The 19,843-nt window shown below is 39.5% G+C and overlaps 1 protein-coding gene across 1 annotated transcript; it reads left to right on the forward strand.

Moving 5' to 3' along the window:
* Nucleotides 1–464: 464 nt before the first annotated feature.
* FBXO33 (F-box protein 33) lies at nucleotides 465–19,612 on the forward strand. Its single transcript, XM_062577332.1, has 4 exons — nucleotides 465–988; nucleotides 6,937–7,047; nucleotides 12,701–13,386; nucleotides 17,194–19,612. Exons 1-4 carry the CDS (start codon nucleotides 465–467, stop codon nucleotides 17,463–17,465), a joined length of 1,593 nt encoding a protein of 530 aa, XP_062433316.1. The 3' UTR covers nucleotides 17,466–19,612.
* The last annotated feature ends 231 nt before the right edge of the window (nucleotides 19,613–19,843 follow it).

Here is a 19,843-nt window from a genome sequence, read left to right on the forward strand (position 1 = left end):
CCAGTGTTTTGGCCCCCCCCCGCCCCTCCCCTCCCCTCCCCTCCCCTCCCCTCCCCTCCCCTCCCCTCCCCGGCCTTGCAGCAGCGTGCCGGAGGAAGGCTTCGCCGCCGGGGCCGCCCGCCGCCCGCCTCCCCTCAGGGGCCGCGCGGCGGCTCCGCCATTTCCCGCCTCGCGGCGCGCCGCTGGCTCCGCCTCCCATTCGAGCGGCTGGTCCGTTCCATCCCCTCCCCTCCTCTCGGGGGTGGCCGCGCCTCCTTCCGCGGCTCGCCCACCCCCCCCTCCCCTCGAGCTCGGTGGTAGGGCCCGGCGCGGGCGGAGGGGCGCGGCCCCGCCTCCCCCGCCGCGGCGCGGTGGTAGGGCCCGCCGCGCCCCCCACCCCTCACCCCCCCCGGAGGCGGCGCGGGTGGTGCGTGCCGGCGGTAGCCGCGTCCCGGCCGGCGCCCGCCCCCTCCGCCTTGTCATTGATGTTGTTGTTTTTGTCGCAGGAGCCGGAGGCGAGGCCGCCGCCGCCGCCGCCGCCTGTGGCTGCCGCAGCGGCAGCGCTCGGGCCGGCGCCAGGCATGTCGGTGTGCGGGGAGGCGGTGGGCGCCGGCTCCCTGCCCAGCGAGCTGGTGGTGCACATCTTCTCCTTCCTGGCGGGCCCCGACCGGCTGCGGGCCTCGGCCGCCTGCTCGCACTGGCGGGAGTGCCTCTTCTACCCGGCCCTCTGGCCGCGCCTCCGCCTCAGCCTCCGCGTCTCGCCGGCGGAGCGCCCGCGCCTCGAGTTCCTCATGCGCAAGTGCGGCTGGTTCGTGCGCGAGCTCCGCGTCCACTTTGCCGCCGACAACTACCCCGGCGGCGGCGGCGGCGGGGGGGCGGGCGAGGGCGCCGCGGCGGCCACGGACGGGGAGGCGCCGCCGCCGCCGCCGCTGTGCCCGCGCTGGCTGGACGTGCTGCGGACCTACCTGGAGCTGGTGCTCTGCGTGCTGAGCAGCGTCCGCAACAACAGGTACCGGGCGCGGCGCGAGGCGGCGGGGGGAGGGGGCGCGCGCGCGGTGGGGGGGGGGGGGGGGGCGCGGCGGTCGCTCGCCGCTGAGGGGATTTCCCGCCGGCGGCGGGAGGCGAGGCCGCGCGTTAGCGATAACAGGCGTTTAGCGAGCAAATATAGCCCGAAACTGTGGAAACTTCCTCGTCTTTTTTCGGATTTTTTTTTTTAATTATTTTTCAGCTCGAGTCGCAGCTGGGAATTTGGATTTGGTGCGAAACAGGAGGTCTTTTTGGACCTGTTCTCTACATGATTGGGGGGAAAAAATCTAAAAAAAAAAAAAAAAAAACTCGACAAGGCTAAAGTTGTAGTATTGGTGTTTTCCTGGAGGGAGAGGGAGGAAGTACTGCTCTTACTAAAATACTCCAGCGTTTCCAGCTATGAGGAATCTCGCTGTTTTAAGGCTGAGCTTCCGTGCCAGCTCTTGTGTTACTCGATAAACTGGGATTTGACCCGACTATAAACAACATAAAGTCTTTGTTTGTTTATTACAAAAATAACTTCATTTAGGATTTTCTTAAACATGTTAAACTTAAATAATAGAAGTCTTTTCCTGTGCTTTGGACTTAAGATGCGTTTATGTCCTGCTCTTTCACAGCTTTGTTTTGGCTTAGATACTTGATTTCCTCAGGTTGGAGTTCTTTAAAATGAAAGCCCTTAAATGCTTTTTATCTTGTGTGGATATGAAGATATATACGTACATTTTTAATCTATTCAGAGGTCATCATAGTATGTTGCACCTGACAGGAAAGCAGAAATTTGTTATGGTTAATGATGTGCTTGGAAAGCCGTGCAGACTTAAGGATGGGAAATGGCTAATGTTATTTCCTGTCTGTGTGCATAAAGGTCCACCTATCTAGAAAACAGGCTGAAAAGATTTTGGGGTGCAATTTAGCTGAGTTAAAACTTCTGAATGGCTATTGGAAAACCATATGCAGTTGCATCATGGTATGGCCACCACCCATCTTTGATTCCAGAGAGATTAGAGAGCAGTTTGAGGCTTTTCTTTCTTTTTCATCTTGAATTGTAGCAAGAGAACTTATATGCAATTCCTCGTTGGTTCTAGATGGATGCAAATGTGATGTGTGAGGTCTCACTTTCAGTTCCTCTGCTCAGCAGCTCCTGTGGTGTAACTGATGGTTGAGAGTTACAAACCTTATTTCTGGAAACGACTCATTGGTCCAGGCTTACCTTTCTGTATAATTTATTTCTTGCCCGAGGAATCCTCTGGGTGTGCGCCTGTCTTCATTAGCCTTCCTGTAATGCTCTTCTGCCTTTAAGAAGCTTTTGCTTAACTGTTGATTCTTCAGGAAATCTAACTCGTCTCACATATGAAAATCAGTGAGGTGGTGCTGGTGATTGACCAGATCTGAGGCAAATACAGCAACATGAGCTTGGAATTTTTAAGTAAATAATCTCCAGAAACTATTATAGGGGGTTTTCATTGAACAAACTATCCCCCCCATATCACTACAATACAAGACTGTCATAATTAAATACATTGTGAACGGTCTTTTTCATATGCTTTCTCTTGAAAAAGGTTCATTCTCCATGACCTTTTCCGAAACTTGTACGAGGACACTTGTTTTCTAAAGGTATTTTTGCAGATTCTGTATGTATTACTCAAAACTACTGTAAAATAGTAGAAATAATTGGTTCTCCAGTAGATTAATGTAATTCCAGTGATAGGATACAGGTAAGAACTTACGAACTTTGGTAGGATTTTACATTACTGTGTTTTTTTTTGCTGTCTTCAAATCATTGCATTCTGCTCTTTTGTTTTGAAATGAATAATGTATGACTGGAGAACACAGAATACCTGGTTATTACAGCAGGCATTTTTTGATGAGCAATTGAAAAGTATGCGTGTGGGGGGAACATTTATATTAAACACTCGACATTTTATTCAAAATTACTTTCTGTATGGCAGAATGTAATTTTTTCCCCCCTTGAATAGACAAGCTTTAGTCTATATCGATGCCCCTCCCCATTTTCTTGCAACGTACTACAGGTAGCTGACTATTCTGCATTGGAGATTTTTTTTGTTTTTAGTTTAACAAGTAGAGTTTAAGATTGAAATGAGGTAGGAAGGAAAATTAACCTATGCCAAATTGCATCTTGGTTCTTAGTGTGACCATATCTCTAAACTCAAGGTTTTGTGGCCTAACGGGTGCCTCTCTTTGCCTGCCCATTGATACCTGTACTCGCTTCAGCTGTACTGCTGAGCTGCGGAATGACTGTATTCCAGTCTCTTTACTTCTGTTTATTCATCTGTAACACAAGGATAACTAATGTTTCCTTGTTATGTTTGCTGTATGTCATTGTACATGGGATAGCTATTTCACTTCCAAAATAATGGAAATGAAGGTTTTCAACTTCTCTAGTAACTTAAATCTCAGTAAATGCATTCCTTTTGGAATTAAGTTTAAAACAGGATGATTCTTTCATAACTCCTGTCAGGTCTTATGGTGGCTATTTGGCAGAGAAATTGAAAGAACTGCCCTCTTATACTTCAGAACTGAAGAGAAATTGTTGTTAAACAATACGGTAACAGTAACTCCATCACAACCCTTCAAGAAAAAATGTTCTTTAGAAGCCTCCTTGGGGCTTTATAATACCGAAGGGCCTAGGGCAAGACTTGTCACACTACTCATAAAATTAGTGCAGTTTCTAGATGCTCTCTTTGTACAGCACGATGATGATGTATGTTTCTGCTATTAGAAGTATTCACTTTCTGTACAATATAAAGTTGCAGATTTGCTTAGAAATCTGCATGTGAAGTCTCTGGAAAAATATTTCTGAGGAACCTTTGCTACTTATGACTGGAAGGATTTAAGGAACTAAACTAAAAGCAGATAAATCGTTAAAAACCACTGATAATTTTCTGACAAGTGTTGCTACTGGCAGTCAGTTATCCAAACAGATACATTCTAGGTCCCATTCACATTTGCAGTAGAGCTGAAGTCACTACAAACTTTGTTTCGTGAGTGACAGCATATTGCTGCAAAATACTGCTTAATACCTGTGGGCCAGATCCTCTTGGTTCCATCTCTAAAAGTAAACAATTTCTTGTTTATAGTGAGCTACAGGTAACTCTTCCATTAGGCTAATAAGTTTGAGCTGCTGCCTTTATGACAGCAAATGCAGCAAAATTAAAAAATATATTATTGTTAAATCATTAGTATTCTAGTTACAACACAAACTTTTTCTAAAAAATATAAATGTAATAATCTGGAGGGACAAGTTGTTTCTTACTGGCTCTTGAGGGTTCCTAGTCATCTGTGCCTTCACAAACTGATTTTTCAGATCTCAATTCTAAATGGATGGCAGGTAGGAGGGTGACAAACTTTCTGTGAGTCATTTCAGTGTATACAACCGCACATAAGCAGCTACTGATCGTGCAGTAGGAAATTTCTGTGTGTTCCTTCTTTATGTAACTGTGAAATCCTGATGTATAGCCTCTCCTTTAGCTGCTTGCAAAAGAAGATGGGAAAGTGTCAGTATTTTTTTTTCCCTTTCCTCTGCAGTATATTTGATTTGTTTGGTCTTCTCTGTGGAAACAAAAATCCAGATTACAGTAAAACTACAATATTTCAATGAAGTATTTATCTTGAAGAGCCACCAAAAATCTGTGTTATCACTCAAGACTGTATTTGAGATTCTTCAATTCTTTCAGTCGAAGCAGGAAGCTGTAATTGGCCAAAATAATGTAAATAATAGAACAGTTGTTTTACTTCTGTGTTTATGTTGAATGTTAGCAAGGCCATTTTGATTGGTATTTTTTTTCCTTTGGAAAGTGCAGAATGAATGTTCAAAAAAAGGGGGGGGGGGCAAAACTGAAGATGGAGCATAGTAGGATGCTTAATAATTTCAGTATGCTTTTTGAGCTAGTGGAAAATACTGTCTATAAATCCAAAGACTAGTTTTCCCTAGTAGTATATGCATATAGTACCTACAACTAAGATGCTACTGTGACTTACAAGTATTTTGAAGTAACTGCATTTTTCACTATATTTAAATAGCATGACTTTACTAACTCTGTGAATAAAGGATGAGTGGGGAGCAGATGCCATAGAGATCATATGGCACTATGAATAGTAACAAAAATCAAATACTGAATTGAACCGTGATCAGATTTGCTGATGGTAAAAACTGTGTTACGCTCAGAAAATAGTTAATATTTACATTGCTTAAGTTTTGAGGCACCACTTTTCCATGCATCTCTGCAGTGCATAAAATGGAACAATGGAATAGGAGTAAAGCTGTGCAAGATACTAGTAAGTAGTGTTTCACGAGTCCTGTGGCTCAATGGCTTTAGAATTAACACCTGACACAGTAGCATTCAGTGGGCGTATGGATAGCACAAAACAAAGTACTATGTGAGATGTAAATCTGTAGGTGATTCAGAATGATTCTGAAGATTGCGTTTTGTCTCAGCTTTCAGAATTAAGACACTGAGATTAGAAGATAAAGGCTTAATTATAGCACCAACTGTGAACACTACCTTTGACAATAGGTGGATGTTCCTGCTGTATTCCCTGTCATACCAGGCTATCTTCTACAGCTTTTGAGGACAAGAAAGCCCCAAATATTTTCAGTAGTGTTGCCACATTCACAAGGAGGAGAAGATAAGTACCAGGTACAACTAGGGAATAGCTTTCAGGAAACTGGAGTAAGGATCTTCAGTTTAGATGCTTCAAAACAGGAGAATTAATATTTATTTAAAATTAAAAAAAAAAATTACAGATTGCAATTCATAATTACTTAAAAATGTAGAATTTGATGATTGATATGTCTCCTGTTTTTTTTCCCCACTGGTAAAATATCTACTCCTCTTCTAGAGGTAGTGAACTGCCACCAGATCTTCCCTAGGCTTTCTAAGTGCTGCAGTTGTGTTGTATTTTTCTAGAAACTGATCTAAAGAAATAACAATGATTTGTAACCAGTAGAAATAAGGGTTTATATAACTCACTGCTTTGGTCAGCTACAGGTTAATTAGTATCTGCTGCTTAAGGTGATTTTAACTCTTGCAGCCATTTGTAATTTGACTGGTGTTTCTGCTGTGCTAACTGTCAAGTGTAAACTAGTCTTTGAATAGTATAGCTACTCTGAAACTACAGTCACTTTCATCTCTCTCTCTCTCTCTCTCTCTCTCTCTCTCTCTCTCTCTCTTTTTTGCGGAGAATAGAAAAGATGCAAATAAGAAAAGTTAATGGTACTTGGGAAAAGGAAACAGTTCTCTAGCACACTGAGACAAGTCCAGCAAAAAACTAAAGAGGCAATTCTTCCACTTTTTAGATACTCCTTCTAAAAATGAAAATTAATGTCATGGTGGACCAGTCATCATCATCTAGTGACAGATGGAAAATATTAGAACAGCTTCCGCTACTTCAATACAGCATAAATCAAACACTGAGGGGGCGTGAAGGGCTTCATCTTTTGTGTCTTAGGTTTGTGTTGCCTCCAGTGAGGCAGATATCATGGCTGCAGTGCACAGGTGCTTACATGGAGTTTGTCTGCAAGTGTATTATACTTAGGCATTAAGTGCAGTATTAGATGTTAAAGGAATAGCTATTTGACAGTTTCATCTATGATGCTAAAAAGTTTGTAAAAGCACTTACCTTGCTAGAATTTTTCTTTATTGTGATTGCGTGCTGAAAATACTCCTGCGGTGACTAAAACGTGACATTTATTCTTACAGCTGGCTTCAGCAGTTTGTATATTCCTCTTCCTCTATACACTTCAGTTTTGCATTTTGGAATTTCTTATGTGCCCATACTCCAGGACAGCAGGATGTTTCCCAGAATGGACTGTGTTCCATGTAATAATGTGTTCTTGTTGCATGTGTTTGACTTGTCCAGAATGATTCCTCGCAGTTGTTTGGCTTTGTATAATTTTTTTTTCTTTTATAGGAACCTCCAGAAATTAAGTCTCTTTGGGGATGTAAGCATTCTGCAGCAACATGGAAGTATATCAAATACATACCTCGGCAAGGTTGACCCTGATGGCAAAAAAGTTAAGCAGTAAGTTCTGTTTGTAAATTATCAAAACATTAAAACAATAAAAAGTAATAGAACAATTTTTCATTTCTGAGTACTTGACTAAGAAAGCTTCAAGTCTTTTAATAAGATTATAAATTCTCAGGCTGATTTTTTTTTAATTTTATTTTTTGTTCCTAGTATTTACATGAAATACTCTGGTTTTATAGCCTTTTTTTCTTCCCAGCATGGTGAGAATCCTTTCTTTCCTGTTCTCATTGTATTCTAGAAACAATATTATGTTAATAGCAATAAGGGAAGAGGGCGGGACAGATACTTGTTAGCAGTACCTCTGCTACTGTTGATCTCATAGTGTATGAAGAAATTAGAAAAGGAAGTCATCTGATGTGTTTCACAAGTATGCAGAACAACAGAATATTGAGGAAATGCAGTAAGTAGATTCGAAGGAAGACAGAAATACAAACATTATTTTGAGTTGTAGCTCAAAACTAGGCTACATATTTGCAGAACTTCTTGGAAATCTTAGTTCCCAATGTGCTTGTTCAGTTCAGTATTTTAGCTTGCTGTAATTAAACTACAGTACAGTCTTTGAATGATTACAATCAGAATAGCTAGTTCTTGCATTTTTTTTGAAATGATCAAACACAATTTTAAAAGCTCCTGATATCTAGAATAAATTACCACAGGGGAGTGATGCTAAGTTAACTAGATCAGCAGTTCTGCTAAAGCTTCCTATGGAGATAAACCTAAGTACCATCATTTTAGTCTGTCATCTTAAAAATCTTTCTCCCAGGAGCTTGGGAGTAGAATAAGTACAGCTTCTCTAGAGGCTGTACTTTACTATGTTTTTACTAGTTTTAGAATTAGACTACATATTTTATCAGATCAGTGTGTGTTTGTGAATACAAACTGTCAGATTAATTATTTTGTCCTGAGTTAAATTTGCAAAACAATGCAAATACAGGTAAATACCACATACTGTGTCTTTGTTATCCTATTGTCCTTATAATGCAGAAATTAGGACAATCTGAGATTCTGTCTAACATATGTACTGTGGTGCTGTGTGTGGGTAAAATAGAGGGGTTTGGTAAAAGCTCCTTCATCAGTATTCTTTGTGGAAAATGTAAAAAAATATATATAATCATATCATTGCCAAGGGTCTTAGGGAACCATCTAAGCAGATGTTTACTCAGCTGAGTACGCAGTTAAATACTTCAAACAAATAACAAAAAATATTATGCATACTTCAGAGCTGTAAACCATTGAAAACTCATTATTTAGTTTGATGTTAGTCTTTCACGTAGATATTGGCCTTTGCACCTGCTGGAATGAGCAAATAAGTGCTACCTCTTTCATTTGTTTTTGGTAGAATAAAGTAGTGTGTTTGGGACTTGCTAATTTCTTTATAAATTAAAGGAAAGCTAACAGTGAAAGCATCATCTATGCTAGTACCATGTCGTTCAGGAAGTAAATCTTTATGGCTTCTTAGTCTTGTCTCTTGCACTTGGGTGTTTGGATCAGCTGAAATACCAAACATGGATACTGCTAACTAACACTGAAAGATGCTGAGGAACTTGCAGAGACAGTGTGCTGCTGATGGTTAAAGATTTTGAAACCTTTACTAGTTGCTCCATGAGCTTCCTACAGTTAAAGCAGTCAGGGAAGAAAACATGGTGCTACCTTAAATCCACAGCGTTGAGCTGGATCTGTCAGACCATGGGTGAAATTTCAGTTAGCAGAGAACCATTAGTATGCCCCATCAAGTAAAGGCTAAGAACTGTGCTGGGAAAGGGGAGGTCTTGGACCATATTTTCAGACACATACTTTTGCAGTAATCAGCATGTACAATGCATGGATTTTGTAATGCTTGTTCTTTTTCCATTTTGTTGGAGTGTCTCTTGATTACTTTTCTAAATTATTTTTACCACTCAGTTTGTTACTGGAAGGTCAGCATAAACAGTACATTTGTGTTGAATAAAGTGTAGTCATTTAAAAACTTTGCTTTCAGAAATCTACTTTTCGTATTTGATCCATGTGGTTCAGATAATTTAGTTTCAAAAAGAACTAGTTTAGCTTCTGTTACTAAACAAAATAACTTGATTGATAGTCTTTAATTAAACAAATGGGCAGCATGTGGACCTTAGTAATATGTTTGCTTCCTGTCCAGGCCCATCAGTGCATTTCAGTGCTGATAGGAATGTTTTCTCGGCTTAAATAGTAATTCAGCCTTCCTAGCCAGGCTTTAGTCTATCTTCTGATGCTGAAAATTGTGTCATTTGGTTTGTTATTTGCAAAAGTAGTGTAGTTCATGGGTTTTTGTTTTTTATTTAATTCCTCTTGTATGGTCATTGGTAGGCTTCAGGTTGATGGTGAGCATCTCAAAACGTAACTGCTTTCTGTTTGCAAGGAGCAAAGAGAACTAATTACCTTTGCTGAGCAGTCACTGGGTTAAATTTTGTGTTCTTGCGTGTACTGAGCTTAGCTTATGTTCTGTGCTATATTTACGAAAGCAGAGTTCTGTAAAATTTTGTAAATGAGCTTTATGATAATCATGTGTAAGTTAGGATGGATGCTGTACTACCTACTAGAAGCTAATTCTGAGAATTCACTTGTGTCTAAAGTTTGGAGTTTAAAAGAACAGTTTGAACTGTTCTAAATAGGTGCAGCCTGTTTATGTAAATAGGACATGCATAAGTTTTGTACAGGGGGAAAAAAACCCTTAGAATTGTAGAACAGAATCATAGAATCGATAAGGTTGGAAGGGACCTCTGGAGATCATCTAGTCCAACCTCCCTGCTCAGCAGGGTCACCTAAAGCATGGTAGACAGGGAAATTTCAAATTTTTAGGATATTTGAAATTTAGGATATTTGAAAATTTTATTTGAAACCTGTCAAAATTAATAGCCCATGGTTGATTCTCTGCTTCCTTTCTGGCCTTTTACTAACCTATAAGACAGCTATTTAAAACACTCCAAGGGTGATTTTTGTTAAATGTTCTATATTGACATGTTTGATATCTTTTTATTAAATTGGTGAAGAACTGAGGAGAGGTAGCTAGAAAGTTGTCATAGTACTTAAGGGCTGGTAGACTACCAGCACAAATCTAATTACATATGTAAATACTTCAGTGCTAGCACTAAAAAGTGAAGGTAGATAGCAGTAAATCAGTATCTCTTTAAAGATTTTTTTTAGCATGATTCTCAGTTACAGAACTGTACAGCTGTAGTTATTTTTATTGCATGTTTCTTTTCACTGTTAAGTTGCGTAAATAGAGCAATAATGTTTTAAGCTTAGATGTTTTAAGTTACATTAGAAACACATTTTTAAATAGATTTTTTTTTAATACAATGAGGTATATATGATAGTATTCTACTGAACATTTGCATCTCAGAATTATTTTGTCATCTTTTCAGTTGTTTTGTAAAATATTACGTGCTCTGTTAAGACTGACTACTTGGAATATTCCCAAATAAAGCATACTATTGCTGCAACTGTTATAGTGTCTTTCACAGATCTGTGTAATGAGAGGAGGGGAGGGGAGTCTTTGTGTTTGTTGTGGAAGAAATTAGGTTCCCATGGTAGAAATTTTCTCTTTGGGAGGTCATCAAAGAATCTGCCTCTAATTTAAGCATTGGCAGAAATAACTTTGAAACTGACAAAATTAAATGATGTATTGGATCAAACAAGACTCAGTTTGATCCACTCTAATAAAATAGCAGAACTACTTTATCTACTTTATCTATGAGTCTTAACGTATTGTTTAAAGCCCTATTTAATTTGTCGCAGCTGCCACATCCCAGTGGCAGTCCCTAAATTAAAAAAAAAAAATCTGAAGGAATTATCTGGCAGAACTATAGATTTTAAGTCTGACTAGACTAGGCAAAACAGTAGAAAATACTCTTTGGCGTTTAGTAAATGAGTACATAGATAAATACAGTAACCAAACCAGCTCTTCTACTTAAAGAGAAAAGTTATGCCTTGCAAACTCAGTGAATTCTGGGGAGAAGGAGGAGCATGTGTGCAGACAAAGCAGAGGGTGAAAAAGAATTGATTTGTTAACTTTCTTGAAATAGAAAAATTATTGCGCATCAGAGGGACTAGGTGATGGGTTCTGAGCAAGCAAGAAGAGGGGACATTGTACTCCAGGGTTCCTTGTTACTCATTGTGTTGGCTGCTAAAAGCTTATGGGGCTCAAAGAGGAGGTTGGACAAATTCATAGAAGTGAGGTCCCATTGAGGGTTACTAAATACTTAAAGCCACCTCTGATTCAGGACATCTTGGTTTGCGAATTTTTGAAAATAGGGTAGAAATCATTGTGTGCTTCCCGTGTTCCATCACTCTTCCTAAGGCTTTTGTGTGTTTCTCTGCTGTCAGTCAGGATATTGGGCTAAATAGACCTTTAATTTTGTCTGGATGCTGTCTCAATTGAAGATATGTGGATAAAAATAATAACTTTATAAACTGTTTTGAGCTTATTTAGACGTGTAATATATGCAGCTGTTCATAACAACAGAGGAAAAATGTCCCATGTAAAAGGTTATCTGATCTGGGGCATGAGGATTTGTGTTAATTTTGTACAGTATGTATTTACATCGTATTTCTTGAAGTTTGAGGGAACAGTCATTGCCTGGCTCAGTTGCTTCCTCTAAATGATGAACTTCCCTTCAAACCCTGACCAGGGTTTGAGATTCAGCTGTCATCTCCACATGCATCCTAGAATGTATGTGCTCAGAGAATGCTTGTCACTTGGACAGGAGGACTCTTCTGCGCCTTAGCAGCTGTGGAATGAAGACTGAGAAATATTTCTTTAGAGGAGACTTGTGGGGTTTGGCTCTACTTCTAGAACTTGATATTCAAATTCTTACCTTAAAATACTTTTGTTGCCTTTTTGAATTAAATATCTAACTCGAAAGAACTTTCATTGAAAGAGTGAGGAGTAGGAGAGATGGGATGCATCAAAATAAATGCATAATAATCACACTTATACAATAAATGGCTTCATCTGTCACTAATATTTGAGATTGAAATGTTACCAGGTCCAAGTTGTTGTGGTATAACGTGAAGCTGTTGACGCTTGAAAACCCAGTCAGATGTGCATTCAGGATTATTTCAAGAATCTTCTTGTTATGTGTTTATGCTTTATCTTTTAATGAGCAAAATCAAGTACTTAATTTCAGATCGTTCTGACTTAGCTCCAAAACCAAGTTTCTCCAACTTTTCAGTGAAAACAGCTTTCTTTGCAAATTCAGTTTGACATCCTAGAGAAGTTATGCAAATATGAAAAACTTCTTAAAATTAAGCGTGTTTTAAAGGGTTTTTATATTTGCATAACCTTAAAATGTGTGTGGGAGGGTGTTAAAATGCATGCTGGGAAATGTGAAATGAAGGTTGAGATGGCACCACTGTTTTCAAAAGACAAAGTATGTAGGTTTTTTTTTCCAAAGTAGTTTACAATTTTAACCCTTTAAATACAGTGAAGGTTACATTGCTATGGGAGGTCTGCAGAGTCAGACTCTAAAATTTGTGGTTCATAAGAACCCTCATAATAGCACCTTCCTGAAGAGTAAGGTCATAAATGAAAGAAGAATAATTCTTGAGTAAAAAAATAGATTGGTATGCAATTGGTAAGACTAAACCATACTTAATAGGCTCGTCTGTTTTGTTTTTTTACTTGCAGAATACAACAGCTGTTTGAAGAGATATTAGGCAATAGCAGGCAATTGAAATGGCTGTCTTGTGGGTTTATGCTACAAATAGTAACTCCCACATCATTGTCCTCCTTATCAAACCCCATAGCCAACACCATGGAACATCTGAGCTTATTGGACAACCACATCCCTGGTAATACCACTCTTATCACTGCGGTTGAATTGGAGCGCTTTGTGAATCTGCGTTCGCTTGCTTTGGATTTCTGTGATTTTACAGCTGAAATGGCAAGAGTCCTGGCTGATAGCAACCATGTGCCTTTGCATCGACTGTCTCTTCTGGTCCACAGTGTTTCCATAATGCACAAGTCCTTGGACAGTATGCCAGAAGATGAGAACTGGAAGGCGTTGACACGCAACAGCACTAATCTTCGGGTCTATATAATGGCTTTTGATGTCAAGAGTGATGATATGTTAAGGATTCTTAAGCCCAGTATACCCCTAGAGAGGATTCACTTTGACAGCTACATCGCTTGTGTTTCAGGGGCTGTTGTTGATCTCATATCCAGGCAGTATGACAAGTTCCTCACTCATTTTATACTAATGAATGATGTGATAGATATGTCTGGCTTCCCAGATCTTAGTGACAACCGGAATGAAGATCCACTTGTCTTATTAGCCTGGAGGTGCACAAGACTCTCTCTTCTAGCTGTTCATGGTAGGTAACGCATTGCACGGGCATAGTATGTGACTTTGAAATAATTCTAACGCTCTAGCCTTTCTAGTCATAGTGTTTTAGTGAGAGTGATGTTCAAAAGTGTGCTGGACAGTTGCTGTATAAGCTGTTGTATCTTATACTAGTATTTTCATGTTTGACAATATGAATGCTTATTGTGTATGTGTTCTGTATATACTTGTAGTTTACTGATTTTTTATGAGAAGTTGCATAGGTTTTTATTAGATTGTTTACAGAATGAAGGATAACTAAGAAGTGTTCCAAGAGACTTATCCTGGCAGTGTTATGCACTGTTTTAAGTTGCACCAAGTGGCTGGATATGAGAACATGAACACTGATAATGTTTGCTATTTTACCATGAGCTCATACACTGTTCAGATGAGATGATTGTGCTTCCTGTTTGTGAATAATACAGGTTAAATCCCCTAAGGCTGAGGGGAGGAAGTCTATTACCAGTTTGGTAATACTTTGCCAGCAGACAAAGGCAGTAAACAGAATTTGAGACTTTTTCTACTTTAAAAGTGGAAAAAAAATATAGTGGGGAGGAGGTTGCCTTGCTGAGTACATTGGTTTCACTAGTAATACCACAGCTAGGTTTATATTGCATATCAGGTTTATAATTTCAAATTGAAAAGAAGTTTGCACTTTTACATTCAGCTTTGTAACAAGTACAGTACTTGTTAGAAGTTACAATCACTTGGCACATTTAAGGCAAATAACCGATGTTATAATCAATTTTATAAAATGATGTAAATGTGGTCTGTGTAAAATGTGCTTTAGCAGCTTGTCTTTAATGTTTGGATAAAATTTGAGTTTTTTTTTAATATATATATATATATATATATTTTTATATATATATATATTTTTATATATATACATACATACATATATGTATATATGTGTGTGTATATATATACACATACACACACACACATATATAATTATATATTTAAATTAGATATTATCTTAATTTACCCTACTACTGCAGGAAAGTCCTCTAAGATACTGTCTCAGCTTAAAACCTGAACAGAAGTCAGTGTCATCATTGTCTAGCGTCAGTGCATATCTATTTGGTAGAATTTATTACTCTGTGCCGCGCGTTCAGAAAGCAGTCGCCTACAATTCTGTGCAGCAGTTCATTGATACTGAGTCGTCTGTCTTTGGAGTGGTGCATTAGGTATTGTGGGGAGAGATCGGCCAAATACTACCCTTACGCTGCTAGATGGAATTCACGTTCTTTTCCCCCTCTGTATAGCAGAAGCTATTTATAAATACCTCCTCATTTTTGCTTAGCTATTAATAGGGCTTCTTGGGCATTGTAGCATAAGCATATTTTTTCAAAAATAGTAATTGTGAGGAAAAAATACAATTAGGAAAAAAAATCTAGAATGTTGTGATGCTTCAGTACTGCTGTATCTTATCCTCACTCTTGTATTTTCTGTGGTTTGTCTAATAATGAACTTTGGGGCTACTTGTTAATATTTTTGTGACTATCAAAATTCCTTCAGAAGCTTTTTTAGATTCCCCCCCCCCCAGAAAAATAAAAAGTTATGTATGTCTTTGAGGAGCTGTAATTGGTTTTATCTGAAACTGTTCAGGTTTCTTTTGTTCTATATTTAGACAAGAAGCTGCTATATAGTCTTTATTTTCCAAGGCCTTTGGTTTTCCTCCTTTTAGTGCTGTTAGTTTGCTCTGGGAAAGGCTTAGAGATACATATAGCATTGGCTGCTTGTCACTGGCCAAAACAAGAGGAGAAAGCACATCCTAAAAATACTTTTAATTGGATGCGTCAATATTTTATTCCGTCGTTGGTGGGAAGGGGAAGTACCATCAGTTCCAACAAGGTGGCATCTTCCGGAACAAAGGAAAGCCTAGGGAAGGAGTTTAAATGCTTCCTGCAGAATGAGGGAGATGTGAGAAGAGCATGTGGTCTTCTGGGAAGGGATGGGAGAGAGTAGGATAGTAGCAGAGTGGGACAATCTGGCATAAAAATAAAAAGCCAGCTCATCCTGAGGGACTAAAGCTCTTTTTTTTTTTATTATTATTATTATTTTTCTTGAGAAGAGATGCTTTCTGTGGAGTTTCAAGATCTTTGTGTTGTTGTAAACAGTGTTATGTGTGAGACCCTCAGTTTCATTCATTCCATGAACGAAACTAATGTTGAAATTTGAACTGTAAAGGAGAACAAATTACGGTGCTGCCCGTGGTATTGTTCTGTGATATTTGTGGTGAAAGGGTCACTTTCCTGTTACCTCTGAAACATGTCAACTGATCAAGGGCTCTTTAGCTGCTAGAAAGTTACTGAGAAACCTCAAGTAAAACTTTTGAAAGGAGAGTGAGTTTAAAAGCAGATAAACTTGAAAGTAAGATGGTTGTCGCAGAGAGTCTCCCAAACCGTGTAGGTGAACCACAAGGATGGCAGGGGGAATGTAGCTGTAGCTGGTTTTGCCTCTTATTCTTGCACTAGCTCTGAAGGATTTCTTTAAGTTCCTTGTGCAGTCAAGGTAATTGGAAGGTGCTGCGAGTTTCTTCAGATCCTGGTAGGAATATAACTGGTGCTAGTCGAATTTTCCATTGGGTGTAATATCCTATTAGAGTTGGAGAATCAGTAGATGAGAACTGCAGGAGTTAACACATTCCTAGTATCTGATATATATTAGAAATGAGCCATAGAAATATGTGCAAGCTTCTTTGTCCAAGAAGCACTGTAAGCAACACATTTACAGGAAAACCACAGACATCTCCTTTAAACAGTAGGAGAAAGTAAAAGAAGACACAATGAGAATTTGTCTTTTTTTAATCTTTTACTTTAGCTAACCTGAAATTCCTTCTTCATTTTTGCATTAGATGTCTTACTGTACATCATAGCAAGTCAAGATATATTAATTGGGTTGTTGAAGGTCAAACCACAGTTAGTTTTTATTCCTCAGCAGCTTAACTTTCCCAGTTTAAATACTGTGCAGACTGCAACTTAGAATCCAGGTGGCCATGTCACCAAGAAGCTTAGCACCTGTAAGAGTGATAATGAAGGCAAAAATGACTGTTCCCTTTTGCAATGGAAGGACTAATTTGGCAGAGCACCCGAAAGGGAATTTCTCAGATGGTTTGTGTTTGGCATCTGAATAATGAGGAACTCAGCATTTGCCTTAGCCAACATACAGAAAACTAGCAGGTAGCTGGGGAGTAGGTGTTTCTGAACAGGGAAGTTGGTGTACACTAATGGGAAGAGAGGGAAGCTTTATAATTATGTTTAAATTCTGCCATAATAACAAGGTCTATATATATTTTTTTAAATCAGTATGATTTTAATCAGACCTAGAGAGGCTTCTGATATTTAATGCAATGAAAGGAAATGTCAGGATGTTTTTTTTCTTGCATAAGGACAACTTTAAATCAGTTCTTTTATGCATTGACTTAATAGATTGCTAATTTATTTTCATTCTACCTATTTATACTACTATGTCAGAGGTCTGAAACTGTACATAAAACTTAATTTGGAGTGAAGAAGTCCACTTTTCTACAAATGGTGGAAAACTTGATCTAGAAAAACTTGATAAAACTACTTGAAATATTTTGATCCTTTTTTTACTCAAGGAAGCATAAAATGAAGCTTAATTACTTGAAGGAGGCAGGAGAAAAAAAAATTGCTGCAGGGGAATTCTGCCAGATAGAAGATGACAAGATGAGCTGGGAAAGATGCTGAGGTGCTCTGGTATTAAATACTTCATAGAATACTTTGCAACAAAATGATGGAGCAACATCTTTGTGGTTTTTTCTTTTCCCCCCTAGGTTACACAGTTTGGGCTCATAATCTCATTGCAATTGCTCGTCTTCGTGGCTCTGATCTGAAAGTTCTTGAAGTCACAGAAGAAAGCATTGATTTCGACCAAGGAGAACTGGCCGATCAGGATGTGGATCCAGTGCATAATCTCATTGAGCAAGTATCTCTTGGATTGGGTCGACCTTGGCACGCAGTCATGGACATAGAATTGCTCAGTGTCTTCACTGAGCCAACCCGTCATTTTTATAGAGAGATGCAAAGCTTCAGTGAAGGCATTTAGCCCTTTATTTACAATTCCTGTGGTTACATATGCAAGTAGGGTCCTATTATGTTTTTTCAGTAGCGTGAATTAACCCCTTTTGTGCTGTGTTTAATCAGTATTAGCTATATAGAATTATATATGTGTATTCTACTTCTTGATCAAAGAACGTAGTCGGGTATTGGTTTAGAAGCTGAAAGTGGCAGTGTTTAGGGTTTTCACGGTTAATGGACTTGTCTACCAAACGTTATAGAAATACAGCCAAAGGCTGTCTGAGGTTGCCGGCTAACTTTATTTTTATTGAGTAACTGCATTTTGAATGATTTTACTATTATATCGGAGTTCTGTGCTCAGGAGCCAACTCTTTTAATATCCATAGCCCGGTGGATTTGTATGCAGTCTTTGTTTGCTTTATCTGGTAGCGTGCTACTTAATAGGCTTAACGGGAAGAGAAGACTGTCCAGGGCTGTTCCTTGTAAAGACTTTCGCTTTGCTTTATTTCACATGCAGATGCTGAAGCATGACTTACTACCATTCACAATTTTTCGTAGCTGTTAAGCAGTGGTGTGAAGCACTAGCTTTTCAGATGCTTGCACTTGCAGATTGACTCCATAAGCTGTAGTCTTTCTGTTTTTTTTTTTTTTTTTTTTTGTAAACTCATTCTAGCTTATTCTCGTGTTCTGCCATCTTCCTCAAAAGTTAGCTTTGGGCCCGGGTTTAAAAGAATAAACAAGAATATGCACTCCGATGAGGTAAAAACGTAACAGTGAAGACTTCGACGTAAAGGTATACACCTGCAAACAAACATTAGTCGTGAAATCCCTAGCAACTAAGTCACTGGATTTTCTCTGTCAGCGCCTGTGTCAGCTGCCAAAGAATAGATTAAAAACGAAGAAGTGCCCACATGCTGGCAGGGGCAGGCCAACTTCTGGCCAGCCAGATACTGCTAGATTGTAATATATAAGGTCGAATTTCGACCTGTGGTACACAGCTGTGCTGTGGCTCAGTCAGCAACCTCAGAACTCTTAACAAACCTGCACCTGTTTCACTGTGAATAGTGAATGTAAAGGAAGGGAAGGAAACAAATGCAAAGCTTGTTCTATCACAGGTATGAGCTGCTATGATGCATGAAGAACATTCCATGAAGTATGTTTTAAAATCTTGTTATATCTGAGAGGCTTTAAAAGCCGATTTAACTGTTTCAGGGCAACCGCGGTACAGACGTGGTCTCTGTGAGACTTCCACCTGACCCCAGTTTTAAGTGGTACGAATGTTGTGCATTTAATGTTTAAAGGACAGTCTGCAATAATAAAGTAAGTGGCCAACGTGGGTGCCCAGCAGTGCTGAGACCTGGCTGCTATATTGTAAGCTTTGGAAAACACAATTTATGCAACAGATGTCCAGATATGATTCTATTTATGGAAAAGTTTATATGTGTTTTACAAATGGTTTTACCATCTTATATTAAAATGACCTTTTGACAGGTGTGCGCTGTTTTGTCTCCAGTGAGCACATACCATGCGGATTTTATATGTACATCAGTAGAGTGAATCCACTGGCACAGTGTGTGTATATGCCAGATGTGGTGAGATTTTATCTTATAAATGTGATCAGATTTAAAAAAAACTCCTGACAGAAAATGTAAGGAAACCAGCTGAATGTTTGAATTGATGACTGATGTTGTATGGTTTATGTTAAATGTATATTCTTTTAATCAATGAATAAAGCATTAAAAGTTGATCACTGTATAAAATATTTTATCGTATCAGCATGAGGATTTTTAGAATTAAACTGCAACAGTCATTCATAAACTGTGTATAACTTGGTAGCTCCCATTGTGTTTAGGTCAACAAAATTTAGTCTAAAATAAGTCACACATACAGTTTTCTTATTTGGCTGATAATTTGTCAACATTTCTGAGGTGGAGGGAGGAAGGGGAAGGATGCTTTGCTAAAGATCAAGTGATCAGACCAGTTAGTGCAAAAATATATCGTGATGTGACTTATTAGACTGATGCGGTAGATCGTGGACTGTGGAACATAGAAGACTCTTTTCAGGAAATTCCTGCATCTGTTGCAATTGCTTAAATCAAACTCTGATGTGCTCTAGAAAAATGTGTAGTAATCTTTTCGATGTCCCACTATTAAATAGATTATGAACACCCACAATGCTTCGGTTTGACGTTTTATCCGTACTCAGAGTACGGAGCTGCGTGTTCCGAAGGGAAACGGCAGGCGCCGGCCGAGCCGCGGCGGAGCTGCCGGGCCCCGCGGCGCTTCCCAGCCCGGCTTCCCTTCGGGCATCCAGACCGCGTTTGCGGGCAGTCCCGGCCGCCGCGAGAACCGCGGTGCTCCTTGTCCGAGGAATCTCCTCGGCCTCGCGGGCCCAGCAAGCGCTCG

The sequence above is a fragment of the Rhea pennata genome, chromosome 5 (assembly GCF_028389875.1).
Source record: "Rhea pennata isolate bPtePen1 chromosome 5, bPtePen1.pri, whole genome shotgun sequence".
Classification (NCBI taxonomy): Eukaryota; Metazoa; Chordata; class Aves; order Rheiformes; family Rheidae; genus Rhea; species Rhea pennata.

What these genes read in the sequence shown, in the direction of transcription:
- FBXO33 (XM_062577332.1), top strand. Translation starts at nt 465, where the DNA reads ATGTTGTTGTTTTTGTCGCAGGAGCCGGAGGCGAGGCCGCCGCCGCCG. An exon ending in GATGGCAAAAAAGTTAAGCA is followed by an intron (nt 7,048 to 12,700) that starts GTAAGTTCTGTT and finishes TTTTACTTGCAG; the next exon opens with AATACAACAGCTGTTTGAAG. An exon ending in CTCTCTTCTAGCTGTTCATG is followed by an intron (nt 13,387 to 17,193) that starts GTAGGTAACGCA and finishes TTTCCCCCCTAG; the next exon opens with GTTACACAGTTTGGGCTCAT.